Source organism: Pituophis catenifer, unplaced genomic scaffold (genome assembly GCF_029215685.1).
Source record: "Pituophis catenifer annectens isolate HBS135680 unplaced genomic scaffold, rPitCat1.0.hap2 SCAF_10, whole genome shotgun sequence".
NCBI lineage: Eukaryota > Metazoa > Chordata > Lepidosauria > Squamata > Colubridae > Pituophis > Pituophis catenifer.
The window spans coordinates 23,017,510-23,037,271 of record NW_027256890.1 but is presented as its reverse complement, the minus strand read 5'-3'; the positions used below and the strand labels follow the sequence as shown (position 1 = coordinate 23,037,271).

The following is a 19,762-nucleotide window of genomic DNA, read 5'->3' as shown; positions in this document are numbered from 1 at the left end:
GAAGGGGTGCATTGAAAGAGGAAGGGGGGGGATTTAAATGCAGGGGTTTATTTTCTGCACCCCCAAATTTGCTCCCCGCAAATGGAGGAGGCGGAAATGCTCAGAACAAGCTTTGCTGTAAAGCTTCCCCTTTTGTGTGTGTGTAAAAAAAAGGTGTTGGTTTGTGGGGGGGGGATTTTTGTGAAACGGAAGCGGTAGTAAAAAAAAAAAAAGACTTAAAAAAAAAATATCCAAAGCTTTGTGTCTTTCCTAAATGTGTGAAAGGAGCTCGTAGAATTCATCACTGGGTGTAAAAGCCGAGAAAGAAGTTGGGAAGTTGAGGTGTCAACTTTATAAGCAGCCCTCGACTTACAAACGGTTCGCTTAGTGACTGTCAAAAGTTACGACGGCCACTGAAAAATAAGACCGTTGGCAGCATCCCTGTGGACTCATGTGAATCAAAATTCAAATTTTGATTCACATGACCTCGGGATACTGCGACCGTCATAAATACCTTGGTAGTACAGTGGTTTAAGGCACCCTGTTATTAACACAGCTGCCTGCAATTTCTGCAGGTTCGATTCTTACCAGGCTCAAGGTTGACTCAGCCTTCTATCCTTTCTAAGGTAGGTTAAATGAGGACCCAGATTGTGGGGGCAATAAGCTGACTCTGTATAAATATACAAAAGTATGAAGGCTATTGCTTAGCGCATTGTAAGTCGCCCTGAGTCTCCGGAGAAGGGCGGCATATAAATAAAATAAAATAATAATAATAATAATAATAATAATAATAATAATAATAATAATAATAATAATAAAAAAAATAAAAATGAGTCGGTCGCCAAAGCGTCCGTTGGCGACCGACTCGTATTTATGACGGTTGCAGAATCCCAAAGTCATGTGATACCCCCTTTTTGCGACCTTCCGATAAGCAAAGTCAACTTGGAAGCCAGATTCACTTAATGACTGCGTTATTCATTTAACAACGGCAGTGACTCACTGAACCACGGCAACAAGAAAATGGGGCAGAACTAGCCGGATCTATCTGGCTCGCGCAAACCCGTAGGGCCAGCAGCGGGAGGCTCCGCCCACCCGCCGGGACGTCATTACATCCCGTTTTTGACACTCTGCGCATGCACAGAAGACTCTGTGCATGCGCAGAGTGAAAAGGCGTGCATGCTCACATTTCCGAACCGGTAGTGAAGGTAAGTGCATTTTACCGCTGGGCAAAACTCACTTAACAAATGTGGTCACTTTAACAACAGAAATTGGTCCTAAGTCGAGGACCACCCGTATTTGAAATGTCAAAACTTCCGAAGTTGCATCCATCCCACGCTGGCCTATCCAGAATTTTTTTTTTAAAAAATAGGGAATTTTGCAGCATTTTAAAAAGCTACTCCATCTATGGCAAATAGAGGTGGACGCAAATCTTTTAATGTGCTGTTTTTTTTTTTTTTTTACTACGTAGGCCAGGCACTGATTTAAAATACGTATCTGGAGTGAAGCTTCATTCCTGGTTGTTTCCTAACAATGTTCAGAGGAAATAATTGGATTTAAAAAAAAACACTACCACAACAGAATCCATGTTTTGTGAAACGGTTCTCTTGGGGCAAGATTTTATATCCCTGTTCTTGTTGTTTAATTGTGAGAGTTCAGGCGTTTAAGCTGCCTTTTTCTTGGGAATTAATTTAAGAAAAATAAGAATGACATCAGAGGGAGAGATTTATCTTAAAATTTGCTTTTAAGGCCCTGCTGGATATTTTCCTGTCTCATAGAAGTTAGGTGTATTTTCCGAACGGTCAAAGGGATTTTTTTTTTTTTTTTTTTTTTAAAAAGGAAATTCTCTGCCAAATTATTTAGCAGCGTTTCCCAACCACGTGCCTATTGGCTGGTGGGGAATAGGGAGAGGGGGGGAAAAGTCCTTTTGCACATGGCTCAGAGTTACTCTTTGATTTCATGTGGAAAACTTTTTTGAGGGCTTGGGCTTCAATTCCCCCCTCCCCTCTATCTGGCAAACAAGATTGGTTGCAGGAGGGAGGGGGGGTGGGCTAAGAGGAGGGATCTTCAAACATGTATTTCCGAATAACAGCCCTTGAAATAACAGCTCTTTTTCCAAGCAGAAAATCATACTTGCCAAAGAAATTAAGAGAATTCTTGATACGGATAACGTGGTTCCTTGTTGCTGCAGCAAATGTATTTTTCGGGACGACAGTTCAGGAATTCTGTATGCCTCTGGTTTTTGATCCTGTGCTTGAAGATGGGGAATTTTAACTTTTTAAAAGTGCCCAGGAAATTTTATCCAGACAGTCTGGGAGGCTGGCACAAGTTTCTTTCCCTTTTTCTCTTTCTTCCCTTCCTCTATCTCACTCCTTCCTTCCTCCCTCCCTTTCACCTTTTCTTTTCCTCTTTCTTTCCCTTTTTCCCATCCTCCATCTTACTCCCATCTCCTCCCTTCCATTCTTTCTTTTCTTTCTTTCCCTTCCTCCATGTCACTCCCATCTCCTTCCTTCCTTTCACTTTTCTTTCTTTCCTTTTCCCTTCCTCCATCTCACTCCTGTCTCCTTCCTTCCTCCCTTTCCTCCATCTCATTCCTATTTCCTTCCTTCCTTTCATCCTTTTTCTTTCCCTTTTTCCCTTCATCTCTCTCCCGTCTTTCCTCCCTCCCTCCCTTTCATCTTCTTTCCCTTTTTCCCTTCCTCCATCTCATTCCTGTCTCCTTCCTTCCTCCCTTTCCTCCATCTCATTCCTGTTTCCTTCCTTCCTTTCATCCTTTTTCTCTTTCCCTTTTTCCCTTCATCTCACTCCCGTCTTTCCTCCCTCCCTCCCTTTCATCTTCTTTCCCTTTTTCCCTTCCTCCATCTCATTCCTGCCTCCTTCCTTCCTTTTATTCTTTTTCTTTCCCTTTTTCCCTTCATCTCACTCCCGTCTCCTTCCTCCCTCCCTCCCTCCCTCCCTCCCTCCTTCCTTCCTTCCTTCCTTCCTTCCTTCCTTCCTTCCTTCCTTCCTTCCTTCCCTTCCCTTTCCTTCCCTTCCCTTCCCTCTTTTCTCTTCATCTCTTTTCAATTGTTGTTGTTCAGGCTCCAAAGACAGCAAGAGCTGTTCCCGGCAACCTCTCCAGAGAGGCTGGGCTGCGTATTTCAACTCTTCACTCTTGAAGGGTTCAGATTTGTTTATTTTTAAAGCAAAATTGATTTTTGGACTGAGGCGTAATACACTTGGGGAGAGGGGTGGGGGGTGTTTAGAAAAAACCTGGAACGCTCTGCCATGATCTGGGGGGGGGGGTTGCATAGCAACAGAAACAGCAGGCAGTCCCGTCCCCCTGTCGTCCCCCCCCCCCCAAAAAATCTGGATCTCTGCTGCCAGAGCCTTTCTTGGAAGCCTGAACTGGCCGACTCCGCTGTCTTAAAGAGGTACACGCTCTTCTGTTGCTTTTCTCTAGCAAGAGTCCTGAAATGGTCAGAAACGATTACAGCATGAAACTAAGTACAAGGGAGGGAGGGAAGGAAGGAAGGAAAAAAGGAAGGAGGGAGGAAAGGAAGGAACTGAGGGAGGGAGGGAAAGGAGGAGAGATGGGGAAGAAGGAAGGAAAGAAAAGGAGAGAGGAGAGGCAGAGAGGGAGGGAAAGAAGGGAGAGAGAGGGAAGGAGTAAAGGAAGGAAGGGCGGTGGGGAGGAAGGAAAGAAAAGGAGGGAGGGAGAGGGAAGGGGAGGGAAGGAAGGAAAGCAGGGAGGAAAGGAGAAAAGAAGGGAGGAAGAGGAAGGAGGGAAGGAAGGGAGGGAAAGAAAGAAAAAGAAAATGAGAGGGAGAAGCAAGGGAGAGATAGAGGGAAAGAGGAAAGGAAGGAAGGCGGGAAGGAAGAAAGGTGGGAAGGAAGAAAGAAGGAAAATGAGGGGGTAAGGAAGAGACAGGGAAGGAGGAAAGGAAGGAACGAAGGGAGGGAAGAAAAGAAAGAAAGGAGGGAGGGAGGGAGATAGAGAGGGAAAGAGGAAAGGAAGAAAGAAAAGAAAGAAAAGAAAGGAGGAAAAGGGAGGGAGGGAAGGAACGAAGGAAAGAAAGAAAAAATGAGAGGGAGGGAAGCAAGGGAGAGAGAGAGGGGGAAAGGAAAGGAAGGAAGAAAAGAAAGAAAGAAAGGTGGGAAGGAAGAAAGAAGAAAAATGAGGGGGTAAGGGAGAGACAGGGAAGGAGGAAAGGAAGGAACGAAGGGAGGGAAGAAAAGAAAGAAAGGAGGGAGGGAGGGAGGGAGAGAGAGAGGGAAAGAGGAAAGGAAGAAAGAAAAGAAAGGAGGAAAAGGGAGGGAGGGAAGGAACGAAGGAAAGAAAGAAAAAATGAGAGGGAGGGAAGCAAGGGAGAGAGAGAGGGGGAAAGGAAAGGAAGGAAGAAAAGAAAGAAAGGTGGGAAGGAAGAAAGAAGGAAAATGAGGGGGTAAGGGAGAGACAGGGAAGGAGGAAAGGAAGGAACGAAGGGAGGGAAGAAAAGAAAGAAAGGAGGGAGGGAGGGAGAGAGAGAGGGAAAGAGGAAAGGAAGAAGGAAAGAAAAGAAAGGACAGAAGGAAGGAGGGAAGGAAGGAAGGAGGGAGGCAGGGAAGACAAGAGAAGCAAGCAAGTTTAACAAGGTGTGTTGTTTCAGCCGTGCTGTTCCAGCTTTGAACCAATCAGGACATTCCGGGCAGTCCAGCCACAGCTGGGCACACGTCCTAAACCGCAAACCCAGTTCCCTCCCGTGATCTCTGCCATCGAGGGGGGGGGGCGGGGGGGAGCTGATTTCCCGGTCGGTAGGAAACGCCTGTAAAATGATCGCCACTTCAATCGGTCCGGTCCGGTTCCCTTCAGCCGAAAAGCAGCCGGAAAAAAGGTTTTTTTTTTTCTTTTCTTTTTTTTCTTAAAAACAATTTGCCAATTTGGAAAAAAAAGAAAAGAGATTTTATGTCACGCCCAGATATCTGGATGTTTCTCTTGTCTTTCGAAGACAAACAACAGGAATGTCGACACACAACGCAGAAAAAAATCCTTTCCCCAAATAAGAAGAGATCCGAAAACCGGCCGGCTGCCCCTGCGGAAAGCAGCTCGTCCTCGACTTGCGACGGTTCACTTAGTGACCATTCAAAGTTGCGACGGCACTGATGAAAGGAACTCCCGTAACCGTTTTTCACCACTGGCCACTATTGGTTGCAGCATCCCCCCCGCCCCCCCAGGGGGTCACGTGATTCAAATTCGGATACTTGACAACCGATTCACATTTATGACGGTCGCCGTGTCCCCTGGGATGGGGGCGAGGGGGGTGGGGCTGGTCACGTGATTCCCGTTTGGCGACCTTCTGGACGAGCGAAATCCATGGGGAAGCCAGATTCACGGGTGACTGATTTAAGAACGACGCCGATTCGCTTAACGACAGTGGCCAGAAAGTGGGGTAAAATGGGGGCAAAGCTCATCTAACAAATGTCTCGCTTAACAACGTAAAATTTTGGGCTCGTATGTCAAAGGGATACCTGTATGAACATTTTGCTGATGCTATCACCGTTGGAAAGCTTCATGAAGCACGTCCATAAGAGAGGAGGGGTCTCTGGGGACAAGTTGCCTCTCCCCCCCCCCTGCAAAAGGGGGTGGAAGACAGGGGGGGGGTCTCTAACCATTAGCAGAAGGGGATGGCGGGGGTGGGTAGAGAGAAGGGGGCACGCATGCAAAGCCACATAGCAGAAGGTTAAAATATAGAGTAACAGAGCTGGAAGGGATCTTGGAGGTCTTCTAGTCCAACCCCCTGCTCAAGCTAGATCGATCTATCTGTCTGTCAGTCTGTCTGTCTATCATGTCAGTCCGTTTGTCTATCATCTCTCTCTCTCTCTATCCATCCATCATCTATCATCCATCTGTCTGTCCGTCCGTCCATATCTATAATCTGTCAGTCCCTGTCTATCATCTATCTATCCTCTCTCTCTCTCTCTCTCTCCATCATCTATCATTCATCCGTCCATCCATATCTATCTATAATCTGTCAGTCCGTCTATCATCTATCACCTATCTATCCTCTATCTATCTATCTGTCAGTCCCTCTGTCTAACATCGATCCTCTCTCTTTCTCTCTCTATCCATCCATCGTCTATCATCCATCTGTCCGTCCGTCCATCCATATCTATTATCTATCATCTGTCAGTCTATCATCTATCACCTATCTATCCTCTATCTGTCAGTCCCTCTCACTATCATCTATCTATCCCCTCTCTCTCTCCATCCATCATCTATCATCCATTTGTCCGTCCATCCATCCATCCGTCCATCCATATCTATCATCTGTCAGTCTATCATCTATCACCTATCTATCCTCTATCTATCTATCTATCTATCTATCTATCTATCTATCTATCTATCTATGTCAGTCCGTCCATCATCTCTCTCTCTCTCTATCCATCCATCATCTATCATCCATCTGTTCGTCCGTCCATCCATCCATCCATCCATCCATATCTATAATCTGCCAGTCTATCTATCGTCTGTCAGTCCGTCTATCATCTATCACCTATCTATCTATCTATCTATCTATCTATCTATCTATCTATCTATCTATCAGGTCAAACCGTCTGTCTATCATCTATCTATCCTCTATTTCTCTCTCTATCCATCCATCGTCTATCATCCATCTGTCCATCCATCCATCATATCTATAATCTGTCAGTCAGTCTATCTATCATCTCTGTCAGTCCGTCTATCATCTATCACCTATCTATCTATCCTCTATCTGTCTGTCTGTATATATGTATATAACTACAGTGATTCACTTAACAAACGTGGCAAGAGGAGTCATAAAATGGGGCAAAACTCAACCAATTTCTCCCTCCGCAAAGAGGAATTGGGGGCTCCGTTGTGGTCGTAAGTCGAGGACTACCTCTATCATTTCAGATCCAGCCTCTTCTGAAAAACCTCCACAGTCAAAGGACCCACAAGTTCTCTGTCGCAGCTGGGGAAGGGAGGAGAGGAGAGGAGAAGGGAAGGGAGTCCGTGGGCCAAAAACTCAGCCAAGCCGAAGGTTGAGCCTACTTAATTACATGGCCGAACCCAACCGCTAAATACATAGCAGGCTAGGCCGGCGAGTCTGAACAAGCCAAGATCTGCGTTGCCTTGGGGCGTTGGGATGCAAAACCCCAGGGAGGGTGCCAAAGCTGGAATACTGAGATGGGGAGGGGGTTGAGGAGGGGCTCTGGGACCCACACAAAAGGAGGGAGGGGGGAGGGAGGGGTGGAGGAAGCTGGGCTGATCGTCTTTCCAGATGGAAGTCCTGCAGAGGGAAGTCTTAACCATTGTTGGTTCATCCTGGTTTCCCTTTGCCCTCCCTGGATTGAACAACACTCCCCCCCCCAATTCCGGGGTCCCCACAAGGATGAGAAGGGAAGCAGAAGTGGAGCTGTGAATGAAGACTATTTATTGCACGAAGAAGAGGGGAAAAATCTGTACATTCAGTTCAAATGCAGCCCTTGGCAAAGGCCGGACAAGGAATTCACGCCTTCCTTTAACTATAACTGGGAAGGGGGAAGGAAGGAAGGAAAGAGGAGGTGAAGAAGTTGGAGGGGAGGAAGGGAAGGAGAAGAGAAAAGAACAGAGAGGAGAGGGGAAGGGAAGGGAAGGAAGGAGGGAGGAGAGGGAAGGAAGGAAGGAAATAGTGAATGGAAGAAGGATGGAAGGAAGGAAGACAGGAGAGAGACAGAAGAAAGGAAGGAGAGGGAATGAAGAAAATAATGAATGAAAGGAAGGGAGGGAGGAAGGGGAGGGAAGGAAGGAAATAGTGAATGAAAGAAGGAAGGAAGGAAGAGGGAAGAGGGAAGGAAGGAAATAGTGAATGGAAGGGAGGGAGGAATGAAGGAAGAGAGAAAGGATTGGAGGTGAGGGAAGGAAATAGTGAATGAAAGAAGGAAGGAAAAGAGGAGAGGAGAGGGAAGGAAGGAAATAGTGGATGAAAGAAGGAAGGAAGGAAGGAAGTCAGGAGAGAGACAAAAGAAAGGAAGGAGAGGGAATGAAGAAAATAATGAATGAAAGGAAGGAAGGGGAGGGAAGGAAATAGTGAATGAAAGAAGGAAGGAAGGAAGAGGGAAGGAAGGAAATAGTGAATGGAAGGGAGGGAGGGATGAAGGAAGAGAAAGGATTGGAGGTGAGGGAAAGAAATAGTGAATGAAAGAAGGAAGGAAGGAAGAGGGAAGGAAGGAAATAGTGAATGGAAGGGAGGGATGAAGGAAGAGAAAGATTGGAGGTGAGGGAAGGAAATAGTGAATGAAAGAAGGAAGGATGAGAGGAGAGGAGAGGGAAGGAAGGAAATAGTGAAGGGAGGAAGGGAGGCGAGGGAAAGAAATAGTGAATGGAAGAAGGAAGGAAAGAAGGAAGAGAGGAGAGAAGAGGGAAGGAAGGAAGGAAGGAAATAGTGAATCAAAGGAAGGAAGGGAAGGAAAGAAGGGAGGGAGGGAGAGGAAGGAAGTAGTGAAGAAATGAAAGAATGAAGGAGGGAAGGAAGGAAGGGAGGAGAGGAAAGGAAGAAACTAAATACTGAAGGAATGAAAGAAGGAAGGAAGGAAGGAAGGGAAGAAGGGGGAGGGAAAGAAAAATAAATAGAAGAGGAAAGAAAAAAAAGGGAAGGAAGGAAAGACGGACAGACTACAAAGACACAGAAGAGCTCCAGAAAATGGGCCCCACACCCAAAAGGGTCGGGGATATGAACAAAGAGGAATGGAAAACTAAGTTATGGATAGCACCATTTTGGGGTGGGGTGGGCCGATGCTGGGAGGACGAAATCCGGGGCAGACCAGACCCCGGAGACCTCACCCCATTCTACAGGAGCCTCTACAGGTTAAGGTGTACAGGTGAAAGGAAGAATCGGACAGGACAATATATTTTTTTTTAGGGGGGGGCGAAGGGGAGGGGGGGAGGTTAGTCCTATCACAGCTTTCAAAAAAATAATAATAATAATAATTCACAGTAAACTGAATCGGAAGCACGCCGTCCCGTCCCAGACAGTGCGGTTGGGGTAGGTTGGGGGAAGAGAAATGGAAGATTAAAATCCAAGAGGTTTCCCCAGCGTCCAAATCTTCGGCGGGAAACCCATTCCGCCTGGAAGCCGTTTTGCAATTATTGCCATTTTATCGGTTTTGACCCCCCCCCACGTGTCCTTTCCCACGCTGAAGACACGGAGGGGGGGGGCTTCTTACCCCAGGGGCTCGGCGGAGACCCCTGCAAAAATAATAATAATAATAATAAAATAAAAAAAAAATCCGTGGCTGAATTTTGGCAATTTTGGAACAAGTTGAAGGCAGGCAGGAATCTCAGGTGACCCTTCTTCTCTGCGCCCCCAACGAGGAGGGTTTTGGGGAGGGGGGGGCCCTTCGACCTCAAGTTCCCAATCAACGCCCAGCTGAACCTGAGGATGGTGGCAAAACTAGGCGTGCTTCGAAGAGGCAGCGATGGGAGCAATGGGCCCCGAACAGTCGAAAAGCGCTGACCAGACACATGGGTCTTTTCTCTTTCAATGATCCAACCCTCTTCGCCTCCCTCCCCGCTCAATTTTTGGGGGAAAAGGCAGCCCCCCTTTCCCCGCTCGACAAACGGGAGAGAGAGCTGAACTTCCAGACAGATGCAAGGCTCTGCGAGTGGCGGGGTTTTTTTTTTTCCCCCCTCACAAACAACCACCGGCTTCTTGGATCTCCTGGTGGTGTCCTTTTCCCAAGGGAGAAAGTCGGGTGAGCTGTCCAGGGCTGGGCCAGAGAGGAGGTGGCTGGCTGTAGGGTGGGTGAGGATGTCCCCTCACGGGCAGTGGGGGCCAGAGGACCCTCCCCCCAACATCTGGGTGACCTGGCTGAGTTGGGCCGCGGCCGTCTCCGACGCCTCTTTCAGTCGCAGGGTGTTTTGCTGGAGGGTTTGCATTTCGGCTTGCAGAGCGGCTTTTTCGGCTTTTTCCTGCAAAGGGGAGGGGGGGAGGAAAGAAAAAAGGAGGTCAGAATGGGGATTGGGTGGGGAAGGGGCTTCATCAACTCCGTGCCCAGCCTTGAGGATAATAATCCTGGCTACGGTCTATTGTTCAAATCGGGTGGCAAAGTTTTCCCTAACTGGGAAAATGCACACGCCGAAAAATTTGGAGCTGATGTCGTGGTGTTTTGTTAAGTTCAAAGGATGTTCGCCGATCAATCCTTTCCTTTAGTGGCACTTCCCAAACGGGCACCTTTTAGATGGGTGGACTGCAACTCCCAGAATTCCCCACGTTAGCAGGGATTCTGGGAGCTGAAGTCCGCAAGTTGCGAGGCTGAGAAACACCGCTATGAAATAAACAAGAAATTTTTCTTTCTTCTTCTCCCTCCTTTTCTCTCCATCCCTCATTCTCCTTCCTTGTCCCTCCCTCCCTCCCTACTTCCTTTTTGCTCTATCCTTCCTTCGTTCCTCTCTCCATCCCTCATTTTTTCCTTCCCTCCTTCCTTCTCCCTCACTCCACCTCCTTTTCTCTCATTCCTTTCTTTTCTTTCCATCTCTCATTCTGCCTCAATCCTTCCTTCCCTTTTCTTCTTCCCTGGTTCTTTCCTTTCTTTTCTCTTCCTTCCTTCTCCCTCCCTCCTTTTTCTCTCCCTCCCTCATTCTCCTTCCTTCTCCCTCCCTGCCTTACTTCCTTTTTGCTTTATCCTTCCTCTCCATCCCTCATTCTCCTTTCCTTCCTTCCTTCTCCCTCACTCCGCTTCCTTCTCATTCCTTCCTTCCTTTTTTCTTTCCATTTCATTCTCCCTCATGCCTTCCTTCCCTTCCCCCTGCTTCTTTTTCTTTTCTCTTCCTTCCTTCCTCACTCCACTTTTTTCTCATTCCTTTCTTCCATCCTTCCTTTTTTCTCTTTCCATCTCTCATTCTCCCTTCCTTCCCGCTTTTCTTCCCTGCTTCTTCTTTTCTCTCTCCTTCCTTCCCTCTCACTCCACTTCCTTCTCATTCCTTCCTTCCTTTTTTCTTTCCATCTCTCATTCTCCCTCACTTCCTTCTTCTCCCCTGCTTTCCTTTATCTCTCTCCTTCCTTCCTTCTCTCACCCCACTTCCTTTTCTCTCCTTCCTTCCTTTTTTCTTTCCATCTCTCATTCTCCCTCACTCCTTCCTTCCCTTCTTCCCTTCTTTCCTTTCCTTTCTCTCTCTCTCCTTCCTTCCTTTTTTCTCTTTCCATCTCTCATTCTCCCTCACTCCTTCCTTCCCTTCTCTTCTTCCCTGCTTCTTTCCTTTCTCTCTCCTTCCTTCCTTGCAAATTTGAGAAATATGCTTTGGAGAATTCACATCCCATTTTCTTTTAGGAATTCAACAGACTAAGACCCCCCCAAAAAAGAAAGATTTCTTGTGGCCTTTATGATTGTTTTAGTCTGGAACGTCCATGTGCTTTGATATTTTTAATTGATTTTACAGATACTCCTCGATTTACAACCATAACGGAGCCTGCCCATTGCAGTCATAAGTCATGACCGTCGAAAAGTGTGTCATCATGAGACGGACTCGATTTTATGGCCTTTTTAGTTCCCCCCCCCCCAGCGGTCGTTAAGCAAACATACTGTTCACTAGGGGGCATTTTTGCTGGAAGACGGGAAGCAAATGCTGTTTTTTGGGGAAAAAAACATGATTAAATTGTGGTCTCATCACTACAGGATGTTGCAAATGGCTATAAATGAGGGGAAGTCATGTGACAGCGGAGGGGAGGTCATAAGTACCTTTTTTTTGGGGGGGGGTGTCCGTCGTAACTTTGAACAATTTCTAAATAAAAATAAAATTAAAAAAATAAGCCTGTATAGAATTAATTTGCAAGGAACTTGATGGTTTGCTAAAACAAGAGAAAATTAACAGGGGACTCTGGCATCCGAAAAGGCACCAGAAGAAAAATTGGAAGGAATTATATAAGGAAAAAAAAAGGGAGAGAGAGAGAGAGAAATGGCCAGAAACTGATTTTAACTAGATGTTAAGTCGCAAATCTCTGAATAGTCCAAGCCAAGTTCAACCTTTAAACATGCTGGGAACCTGAGACCATCATAGGAAATATTCACAAAAAAGAGAAAGGAAAAGTTTATGAGATAATGAGATAACCCCAATCTTTTTGCACTGACAAACACTTGTCTATAAAATAAAGAGCAATATGAAAAATTATCACAATGACCCAGTGCTGACTCAAATATTGCGTGGATGAAAATCAAATACGTTAGAGGTAGTCCTCAACTTACGACCGCAATTGTATCCCAAGTTTAGGTTGCCGAGTGAGAAAGGAGTTTTCCTCCGTTTTACGACCTTCCTTGCCACACTTGTGACGTGAATCACTGCATTTGTTAAGTTAGTGACATGGTTGTTAAGTGGATCTGGCTTCCTCATTGACTTTGCTCATCAGAAGGTCGCAAAAGCGGATCACGTGACCCCTACCCCCCCCACGGGGACACTGCGACCGTCATAAGTATGAGCCAGCTGCCCAGCGTCTGAATTTTGACCACTGGGGAATGCTGTAACAGTCGTGTGAAAAGTGGATCGTTAAGTCACTATTTTCAGTGCCGTTGTATCTTCTAAAGGTCACTAAACGAATGGCTGTTCAGGATAGGACTACGTAAATATACTACGTTATCTTTTTATACAGAGAATAAATTCCTACCATTTGCAAAACCAAATTCGCAACAGAATTGATTTGTTGTGATTTAAAATCAAGGGTCTGGGATTGTGACTCCGCCTACTTTAATGACATCATCAGGAGGGGGCTCTGTGACTGTCCCTTAACCCACCCACCTAGAGGTGGTATTGGTAGGCCTGCCCACCTGCCCCGGCTCCAAGTTGTGCTATTTAGGCACGTTTTGGGGGCTGGATGCCAGTGGTGAGTTGCTACCGGTTCGCCCCGGTTCGGGCGAATCTGTAGCAGCAGTGGCAAGAGGCTCCGTTCACCTACCCGGATGCTTCTGCACATGTGAGCCTGTAGCAAACTAAATTGAAACCCTCTACTGCTGGGCGCATGCGTGGAAGGTGTGCGAGAGATCAAACCGCAAGTGCGGACAGCGCGTGAGTGCAGCGAACCAGTGCTAAAGGTAAGTAAAACCTACCCCCTGCGACCCACCCCCTTCCCCGAGATCAGCAACAAAGGCTGACATGCAAACTCTTAATACTGACGGGATGAAAATGGATAAAACGACAAGCTTCGTTTTTTGAACCACACCCTGAATTCTTCTTTCTCCTGTTTTTTTTTCTCTTCCAGAACCAAAATAATCTTATTTCCTGGCAGATTTTTTTGCATGACGTATTTCTGATTTTTTGCATGGTGCTCTCTCTCTCTCTCTTTATTTATTTATTTTTTTCCCATTTGAAATCAGATCGAGGTCACTGCTTCTTCTTTTTTTTTTTTCCTTTGCCCTGCTAGGTTTTTAGTTTTGTTTCTGTTGAAATGTTTTCCTTGTTTGGGGATGCTCGCCCACTGGCCACCCGCCACCCGTCGGCTCCCACTGAGCCAACAAAATAAAATCAGGAAGGAAGGAAGAAATAGGTTTGGAGCAGGGGTGAAATGCTCCCGGTTCGGACCGGATCACCCGATCCGGTAGCGATGGAGGCGGGTGGTTCGGAGAACTGGTAGCAAAAATCCCTGCCCCCCACCATGCCCAGCAGAGCTGCACGATCACATCAGAGGCTTTTTTTTAAACTTTTAAAAGCATTTTTTCTACAACCTCTTCGGCCAAAGAAATGCTTTTAAAAGTTAAAAAAAAACGCCTCTGATGATCGTGAGGCTCAGCTAGGATCGTCAGAGACTTTTAAAAGCATTTTTTCTACAATCTCTTAAGGTTGTAGAAAAAATGCTTTTAAAAGTAAAAAAAAAAAAAGTTGGCCATGCCCACCCAGGCACATTACCCCCCCCCCCACCAAGCCATGCCCACAGAACCAGTAGTAACGAATTTTACATTTCACCACTGGTTGGTTGGGAGGAAGGGAGGGAAGGAAGGTGAAAGTGAAGGAAGGAAAGAAAAAGAGAAGAAAGGAATGTGAAAGAAGGAGGGAGAAAGGAAAGGAGAGAGGGAGAAAGTGAAGGGAGAAAGGAAAAAGAAGGAAGAAGGTGAAAGTGAAGGAAGGAAAAAGAAGGAAGGAAGGAATGAGAAAGGTGGGAGAAAGGGAAGGGAGGAGAGAGGGAAGGAAGGTGAAAGTGAAGGAAGGAAAAAGAGAAGGAAGGAATGAGAAAGAGAAGGAAGGAAGAAGGGATTGAGGGAAGGAGAAAGTAATGGAAGGAAGGAAAAAGAGAAGGAAGGTAAAAGTGAAGGAAGGAAAGAAGGTGAAAGTGAAGGAAAGAAGGAAAAAGAGAAGGAAGGAATGAGAAAGGAGGGGGGAGAAAGGAAGGTGAAAGTGAAGGAAGGAAAAAGGGAATGAAGGAATGAGAAAGAAGGAGGGAGAAAGGGAAGGAAGGAAGGTGAAAGTGAAGGAAGGAAAAAGAGAAGGAAGGAGAAAGGAGGAGGGAGAAAGGGAAGGAAGGTGAAGTGAAGGAAGGAAGGAAAAAGGGAATGAAGGAATGAGAAAGAAGGAAGGAGAAAGGGAAGGAAGGAGGGAGGGACAGAGGGAGGGAGGGAGGGAGGGAGGGAGGGAGGGAGGGAGGGAGGGAGGGAGGGAGGAAGGAAGGAAGGAAGGAAGGAAGGAAGGAACTACTCATTTATTTTAGAACAGTGTTTTTCAAAACTTGCAACTTGAAAGACATGGGGACTTCAACTCCCAGAATCCATGCTGGCTGGGGAATTTTGGGAGTTGAAGTCCACGTATCTCAACGTTGCTAAGATGGAGAGAACATTCCCATTCCCATTTCTTAAAATGCCCGAGATTAAAAGCAAAATAAAGCAAGCAGAGCTAAAATCAGTTTATACCGACTTTGGGTTCCTGCAATTGGTATCATGCCCATATTCTGCTTTGTTGATATTGATATTTATTTTCTGTCGGTCCTTTTAATTTCTCCCTTCTCTTTTCCCAGGAACGCTGTTAACTCCAGCCAACCACAACTTCCTCTTGTTTTCCCCGTCTTCTGCCCACAGGCCTGTGATTATTTTGTGAGTCAATTTTTGTGTGTGTGTCTCTCTCTCTCTGCAAAACTCTGCAATCCCTTTTTTTTTTTTTTTTTTTTAAATATATATTTTCCTTGATATGTGTCGCATTCTGCCTTTGGGGCCCTCTCATATCTGGCTCTGATCTATTTTTGCATTCATATTTTATATAAGTCGTTCCTATTGCATTCGAGTTGTACCTCCCAAATCTCATTTCTAAGTGTCAGATGCAGAATTCAAGACATTGGGAACCCCCAACTTGTGAAAGCAAGCTTGGGATTGTTCGTATATTTTTTGGGTATGTATCTGTGCGTGTGCCTTCAAGTCAGTTTTTTTTTTTAAATTCCTGGTGATATAGCCTAGACAAATTCCTGCAGTTTATGACTTATCTATTCTTCTAAGGCAGCTATTTTAAGCTCCCTTGGGCTCCGTTCAGACATGCAAATGCTAGCTGGGATGATGACATAGGCCAGTGGCGACTCTAAGATAAGTGAACTTCAGAATTCCCCCAGATTGTTGGCGGGGAAGAGAGGGAGGGAACTGGCCTGGCCCACCTCTGTTTTCCTTTCCGCTTCGTTGATCAACTGAAGCAAACAATAACATAGTTGGAAGGGACTTGGAGGACATCTAGTCCAGCCCCCTGCTCAAAGCATAGAGGAGACTCTATACCAGTGTTGGCAAACCTTTTCGGCACCGAATGCCGAAACAGGAATGTGTGCGTGCCGGAAACTGGAAAAACAGCTGCCCGGTACTCATGCGCACGCCAGGAAGTTGATCTTCCGGTTTCCAGTGTATGCATGTGCACCTGCCACCTGGTTTTCCCATCTCTGGCACGCATGTGTGAGCGAAGACCAGCTAGCCGGCACGCTGGAAAGCAACGGGCAACGACTCTGAGTGCCACTTCTGATATGCGTGCTATAGGTTCGCCATCACGGCACTATACCATTCTGGGCAAATGGTTGTCCAGTCTCTTCTTAAAAAACCTCCAGTGATGAAGCACCCACAGCTTCTGGTGGCAAGCTGTTCCACTGGTTAATAGTTTTCACAGTTAGGAAGTTTCTCCTTCATTCCAGGTTGCTTCTCTCCTTGATTATTTTCCATCTGTTGCTTCTAGCCCTGCCTTCTGGGGGCTTTGGAAAATAGGTTGGCCCCCCCTTCTTTTGGCGGCAGCCCCTCAAATACGGGAAGATAGCTATCATGTCACCTTCTCTTCGTTAGACTAGACCTGCCCAATTCCTGCAACTGTTTATGGTATTTTTAAGCCTCCAGTCCCCTAATCATCTTGCTTTTGCTCTTCTCTGCACTCTTTCTAGCGTCTCAACATCTTTTTAATATCGTGACACGGGAAAGCAAAACTAGATATCTATGGAGATTCTCCGTCATCCAGGTCACGATGGCTTTTTTCCAAGAGGCAACTGGACTTTCTGTTTTTTCTTTGAAGACGTTTCGCTTCTCATCCAAGAAGCTTCTTCCGCTCTGACTTGCAGTGGTGGGATTCAGCCGGTTCGCAGCACTTCGGGAGAACCGGTTGTTAACTTTCTGAGCAGTTTGGCAAACTGGTTGTTGGAAGAAATCATTAGGGGAGAGAACCGGTTGTTAAATTACTTGAATCCCACCACTGTCTGACAAGGACAAGGAGCCTTGGTAGTACAGTGGTCTAAAGCACCCTGTTATTAAGACCAGCTGCCTGCAATTACTGCAGGTTCGAATCTCACCAGGCTCAAGGTTGACTCAGCCTTCCATCCTTTCTAAGGTAGGTTAAATGAGGACCCAGTTTGTGGGGGCAATAAGCTGACTTTGTATAAATATACAAAAGGATGAAGGCTATTGCTTAGCGCATTGTAAGCCGCCCTGAGTCTCCGGAGAAGGGCGGCATATAAATCAATTAAAAAAAAAAAAGGGATGGTGGGGAACGGAAGGATTGATTCTCCTTGCAGACAGCTGGTCATTTGCATCCTTTTAGAGGGTCGTTGAGGCCACTTGGATGTTTCTCTGTGTCCTCCGGGAATGGATTTCTGGAGAAAAATTGCAGACTACGGGAACCATTTAAACTACTCAGGTGACCCTGAGGACACAGAGAAACCTCCAAGTGGCCTCAACGACCTTCTAAAAGGATGCAAAGGACCAGCTGTCTGCAAGGAGGATCAGGCTGGGTGGATTCACCTCTCCCGAAGAAGAAAATTTCCCCTCCGTATGATTCAAAGTTAAACAAAACCCTGCTGGATTAAAGCAGAGAAAACCAGCGGCGACCTCAGGAGACATGTCTGCATGTGGGCGAGCTGCAGAATTGTCTGGAAAAAAGAAGAACCTGGCTTTGGAGAGATTTGCAAAAAAAAAAAAGAGAGAGAGAGAGAGAGATTTGCAGGGAAGGGACAAGATTTCTCAATTAGTGGCTTTTTTTAAAAAAAAACAGAGGAGTGCTCTGTTTAATTAAAGTTATTTCATGATGGAAGGACGGCTCCGAATGTTACGGTTCACTCAGCACCTCCTTCGAGGCCTGGCGACAGCCGGGATGAGTCCCTGCCGTTTTCCTGGCAAAGTTTTCGGAAGTGGCTTTCTTGGGCTGAGAGACAGGCCCAAAAGTCACCCAGGAGGCATCCTACACCGAGGACCGAGGCTATAAAAAATAAAAATTCACATTTCTGGCCTAAAAACTTGGATCACAGCACCCAAACCGGCTGTAAATCGGTCCCGTCGGGCCTTTGCATATTAATTTCTAGGCGTTGCATTTTATTCTTTCAAACGGCGCACAAGAAATAAAATTAGCACAGTGGCCCGTTTTACGTTGCGTCCCGGAACGCACAAACGTTAATTGCAGGAATTGGGTACGTCTCGACTTGTAACCGTTTGTTTAACGGCCGTTCGAAGTTACAACAACGCTGGGGGGGGGGAAGGGACATATAGCCGCCCCTCCTCGCGCTTACGGCTGTGATTGCATCCCTACGGGTCACGTCAATAAAATTTGGAAAACTGCCACCTGGTTTACGACAGCTGCCATATCCATCACTGGAGGTTTTTAAGACGAGACTGGACAGTCGCTTGTCTGAGATGGGATAGGTTCTCCTGCTTGAGCAGGGAGCTGGACTAGAAGACCTCCAAGGTCCCTTCCGGCCCCATCCTATCCTATCCTATCCTATCCTATCCTATCCTATCCTATCCTATCCTACCCCTATCCTATCCCAAGGTCACTTGACTGCTGAGAAGCTTCCCAGTGAACGCCTGACATCCAAATTCAACGGGGGCAAATGAATTTGCATGATTCGCTTAACAACTTCCGCAGTTCGCTTAACAACCATGGGCGGAGATAGGTCGTCGAATCGGGTACCGGTCGATTTAACAAGCCCCCTCGCTGAAGGAATGGGAAATTACTCTTCCGATTGCGGCCGATAAGTCGAGAGGACTCCCCCATCTCCCGAGTCTCCTCATCCGAGACCTAGGACCCACCCACCACCCGCTGGGATTTTGGGTGGGTGGGGCTTCCTTTCCTCGCCTGCGTTTCTCTTCCTCACCTTCTGAAGATCGTCCTGCAGCTCCTTCAGTTTGAGCTCCAAGTACAGAACTTTGTCGGCTAGGCTGAGCGCGTGCTGAGACCTGAAAACGGGGTTGGCAAGGGAAGAGGATTGTGATTGTGATCGTTGTGAGTCAATCTAGGCGTGCACAAACAAGCACACTCCAGGAACTGAGTCCTCCCCACCAGCGGGGCGAGCTTTCGGGTATGCTTTTTTTTTTTTTTTTTTTTAAAAATCCCATTCTGGGCTGGGCCGTCTTGGAAACAGTACAGGTAGTCCTCGACTTGTGATGGTTCATTTAACGACCGTTCGAAGTTACAACGGCACTGGAGGAAAAAAAATTTGATGATTTACGGCCGTTTTTTTTTCACACTTCTGACCGCTGCAGTATTCTCTCCCCTCCCCCCGGGGTCACGTGATCAAACTTCAGATGTTTGGCCACGGATTCAGATTTATGACAGTTGGAAAGTCCCCTTTTGCAACCTTCTGATAAGCAAAAGTCAAGGGGGAAGCCAGATTCGCTTAACGACGGTGGCAAGAAAAATCATAAAATGGGACAACACTCACTGAACGAATGTCTTACTTGGCAACATAAATTACAGGCTCAATGGCGATCGTAAGTCGAGGACTACCTGTAACTAAATCAGGGGTAAGCCACCTATGGCAACTTTACAACTGTGGACTTCAACTCCCAGAACTCCTTGTTTGTGGAATCCCCACGATCATGTGATCAAAAGTCAGACGCTTGGCAACTGCTTCGCACTTATGACCGTCGCTGTGTCCCAAGTTAACGCGATCCCCTTTTGAGATCTTCTGACCAACAATGCCAACGGGGAAGGCAGGTTCCACTTAATGACCGTGTGACTAACTTAACAGCTGCAGCGATTCGCTTAACAACTGCAGCAAGAAAGGTCGTAAAACGGGGCAAAAATTTACTTAGCAAATGTCTCACTTAGCAATGGCAATTTTGGGCTTTTTAATTATGGGTCGTTAAGTTGAGGACTACCTGTATTACAAAGCCACATTTTTTTACCTCAGAATATTTAGACTTCCATATGGAGCTGCCCGCAGAAAAATATGTACGGAGATTGGCTGCAGGCCAAGCTTCTGTGTTTAGAAATGAACACCTCTGCCCAGGGGAAAAAAATATATTATTGATATAAATAAATAATAGTAAGAGTTGGAAGGGACCTTGGAGGTCATCTAGTCCAACCCCCTGCTCACGCAAGAGACCTAATCTAGGGATTCGAACCGCCGAA

General features: G+C 46.5%; 1 protein-coding gene across 1 annotated transcript in view; it reads right to left on the bottom strand.

The window, feature by feature from the left end:
• Positions 1 to 9,524: 9,524 nt before the first annotated feature.
• Positions 9,525 to 19,762, bottom strand: part of SIPA1 (signal-induced proliferation-associated 1) — a 40,646-nt gene continuing 30,408 nt past the window's right edge. The window contains 2 exon segments of the mRNA XM_070950646.1: positions 9,525 to 9,904; positions 18,504 to 18,585. Of these exon segments, the coding sequence (XP_070806747.1) occupies positions 9,752 to 9,904; positions 18,504 to 18,585 (235 nt within the window). The 3' untranslated portion in view covers positions 9,525 to 9,751.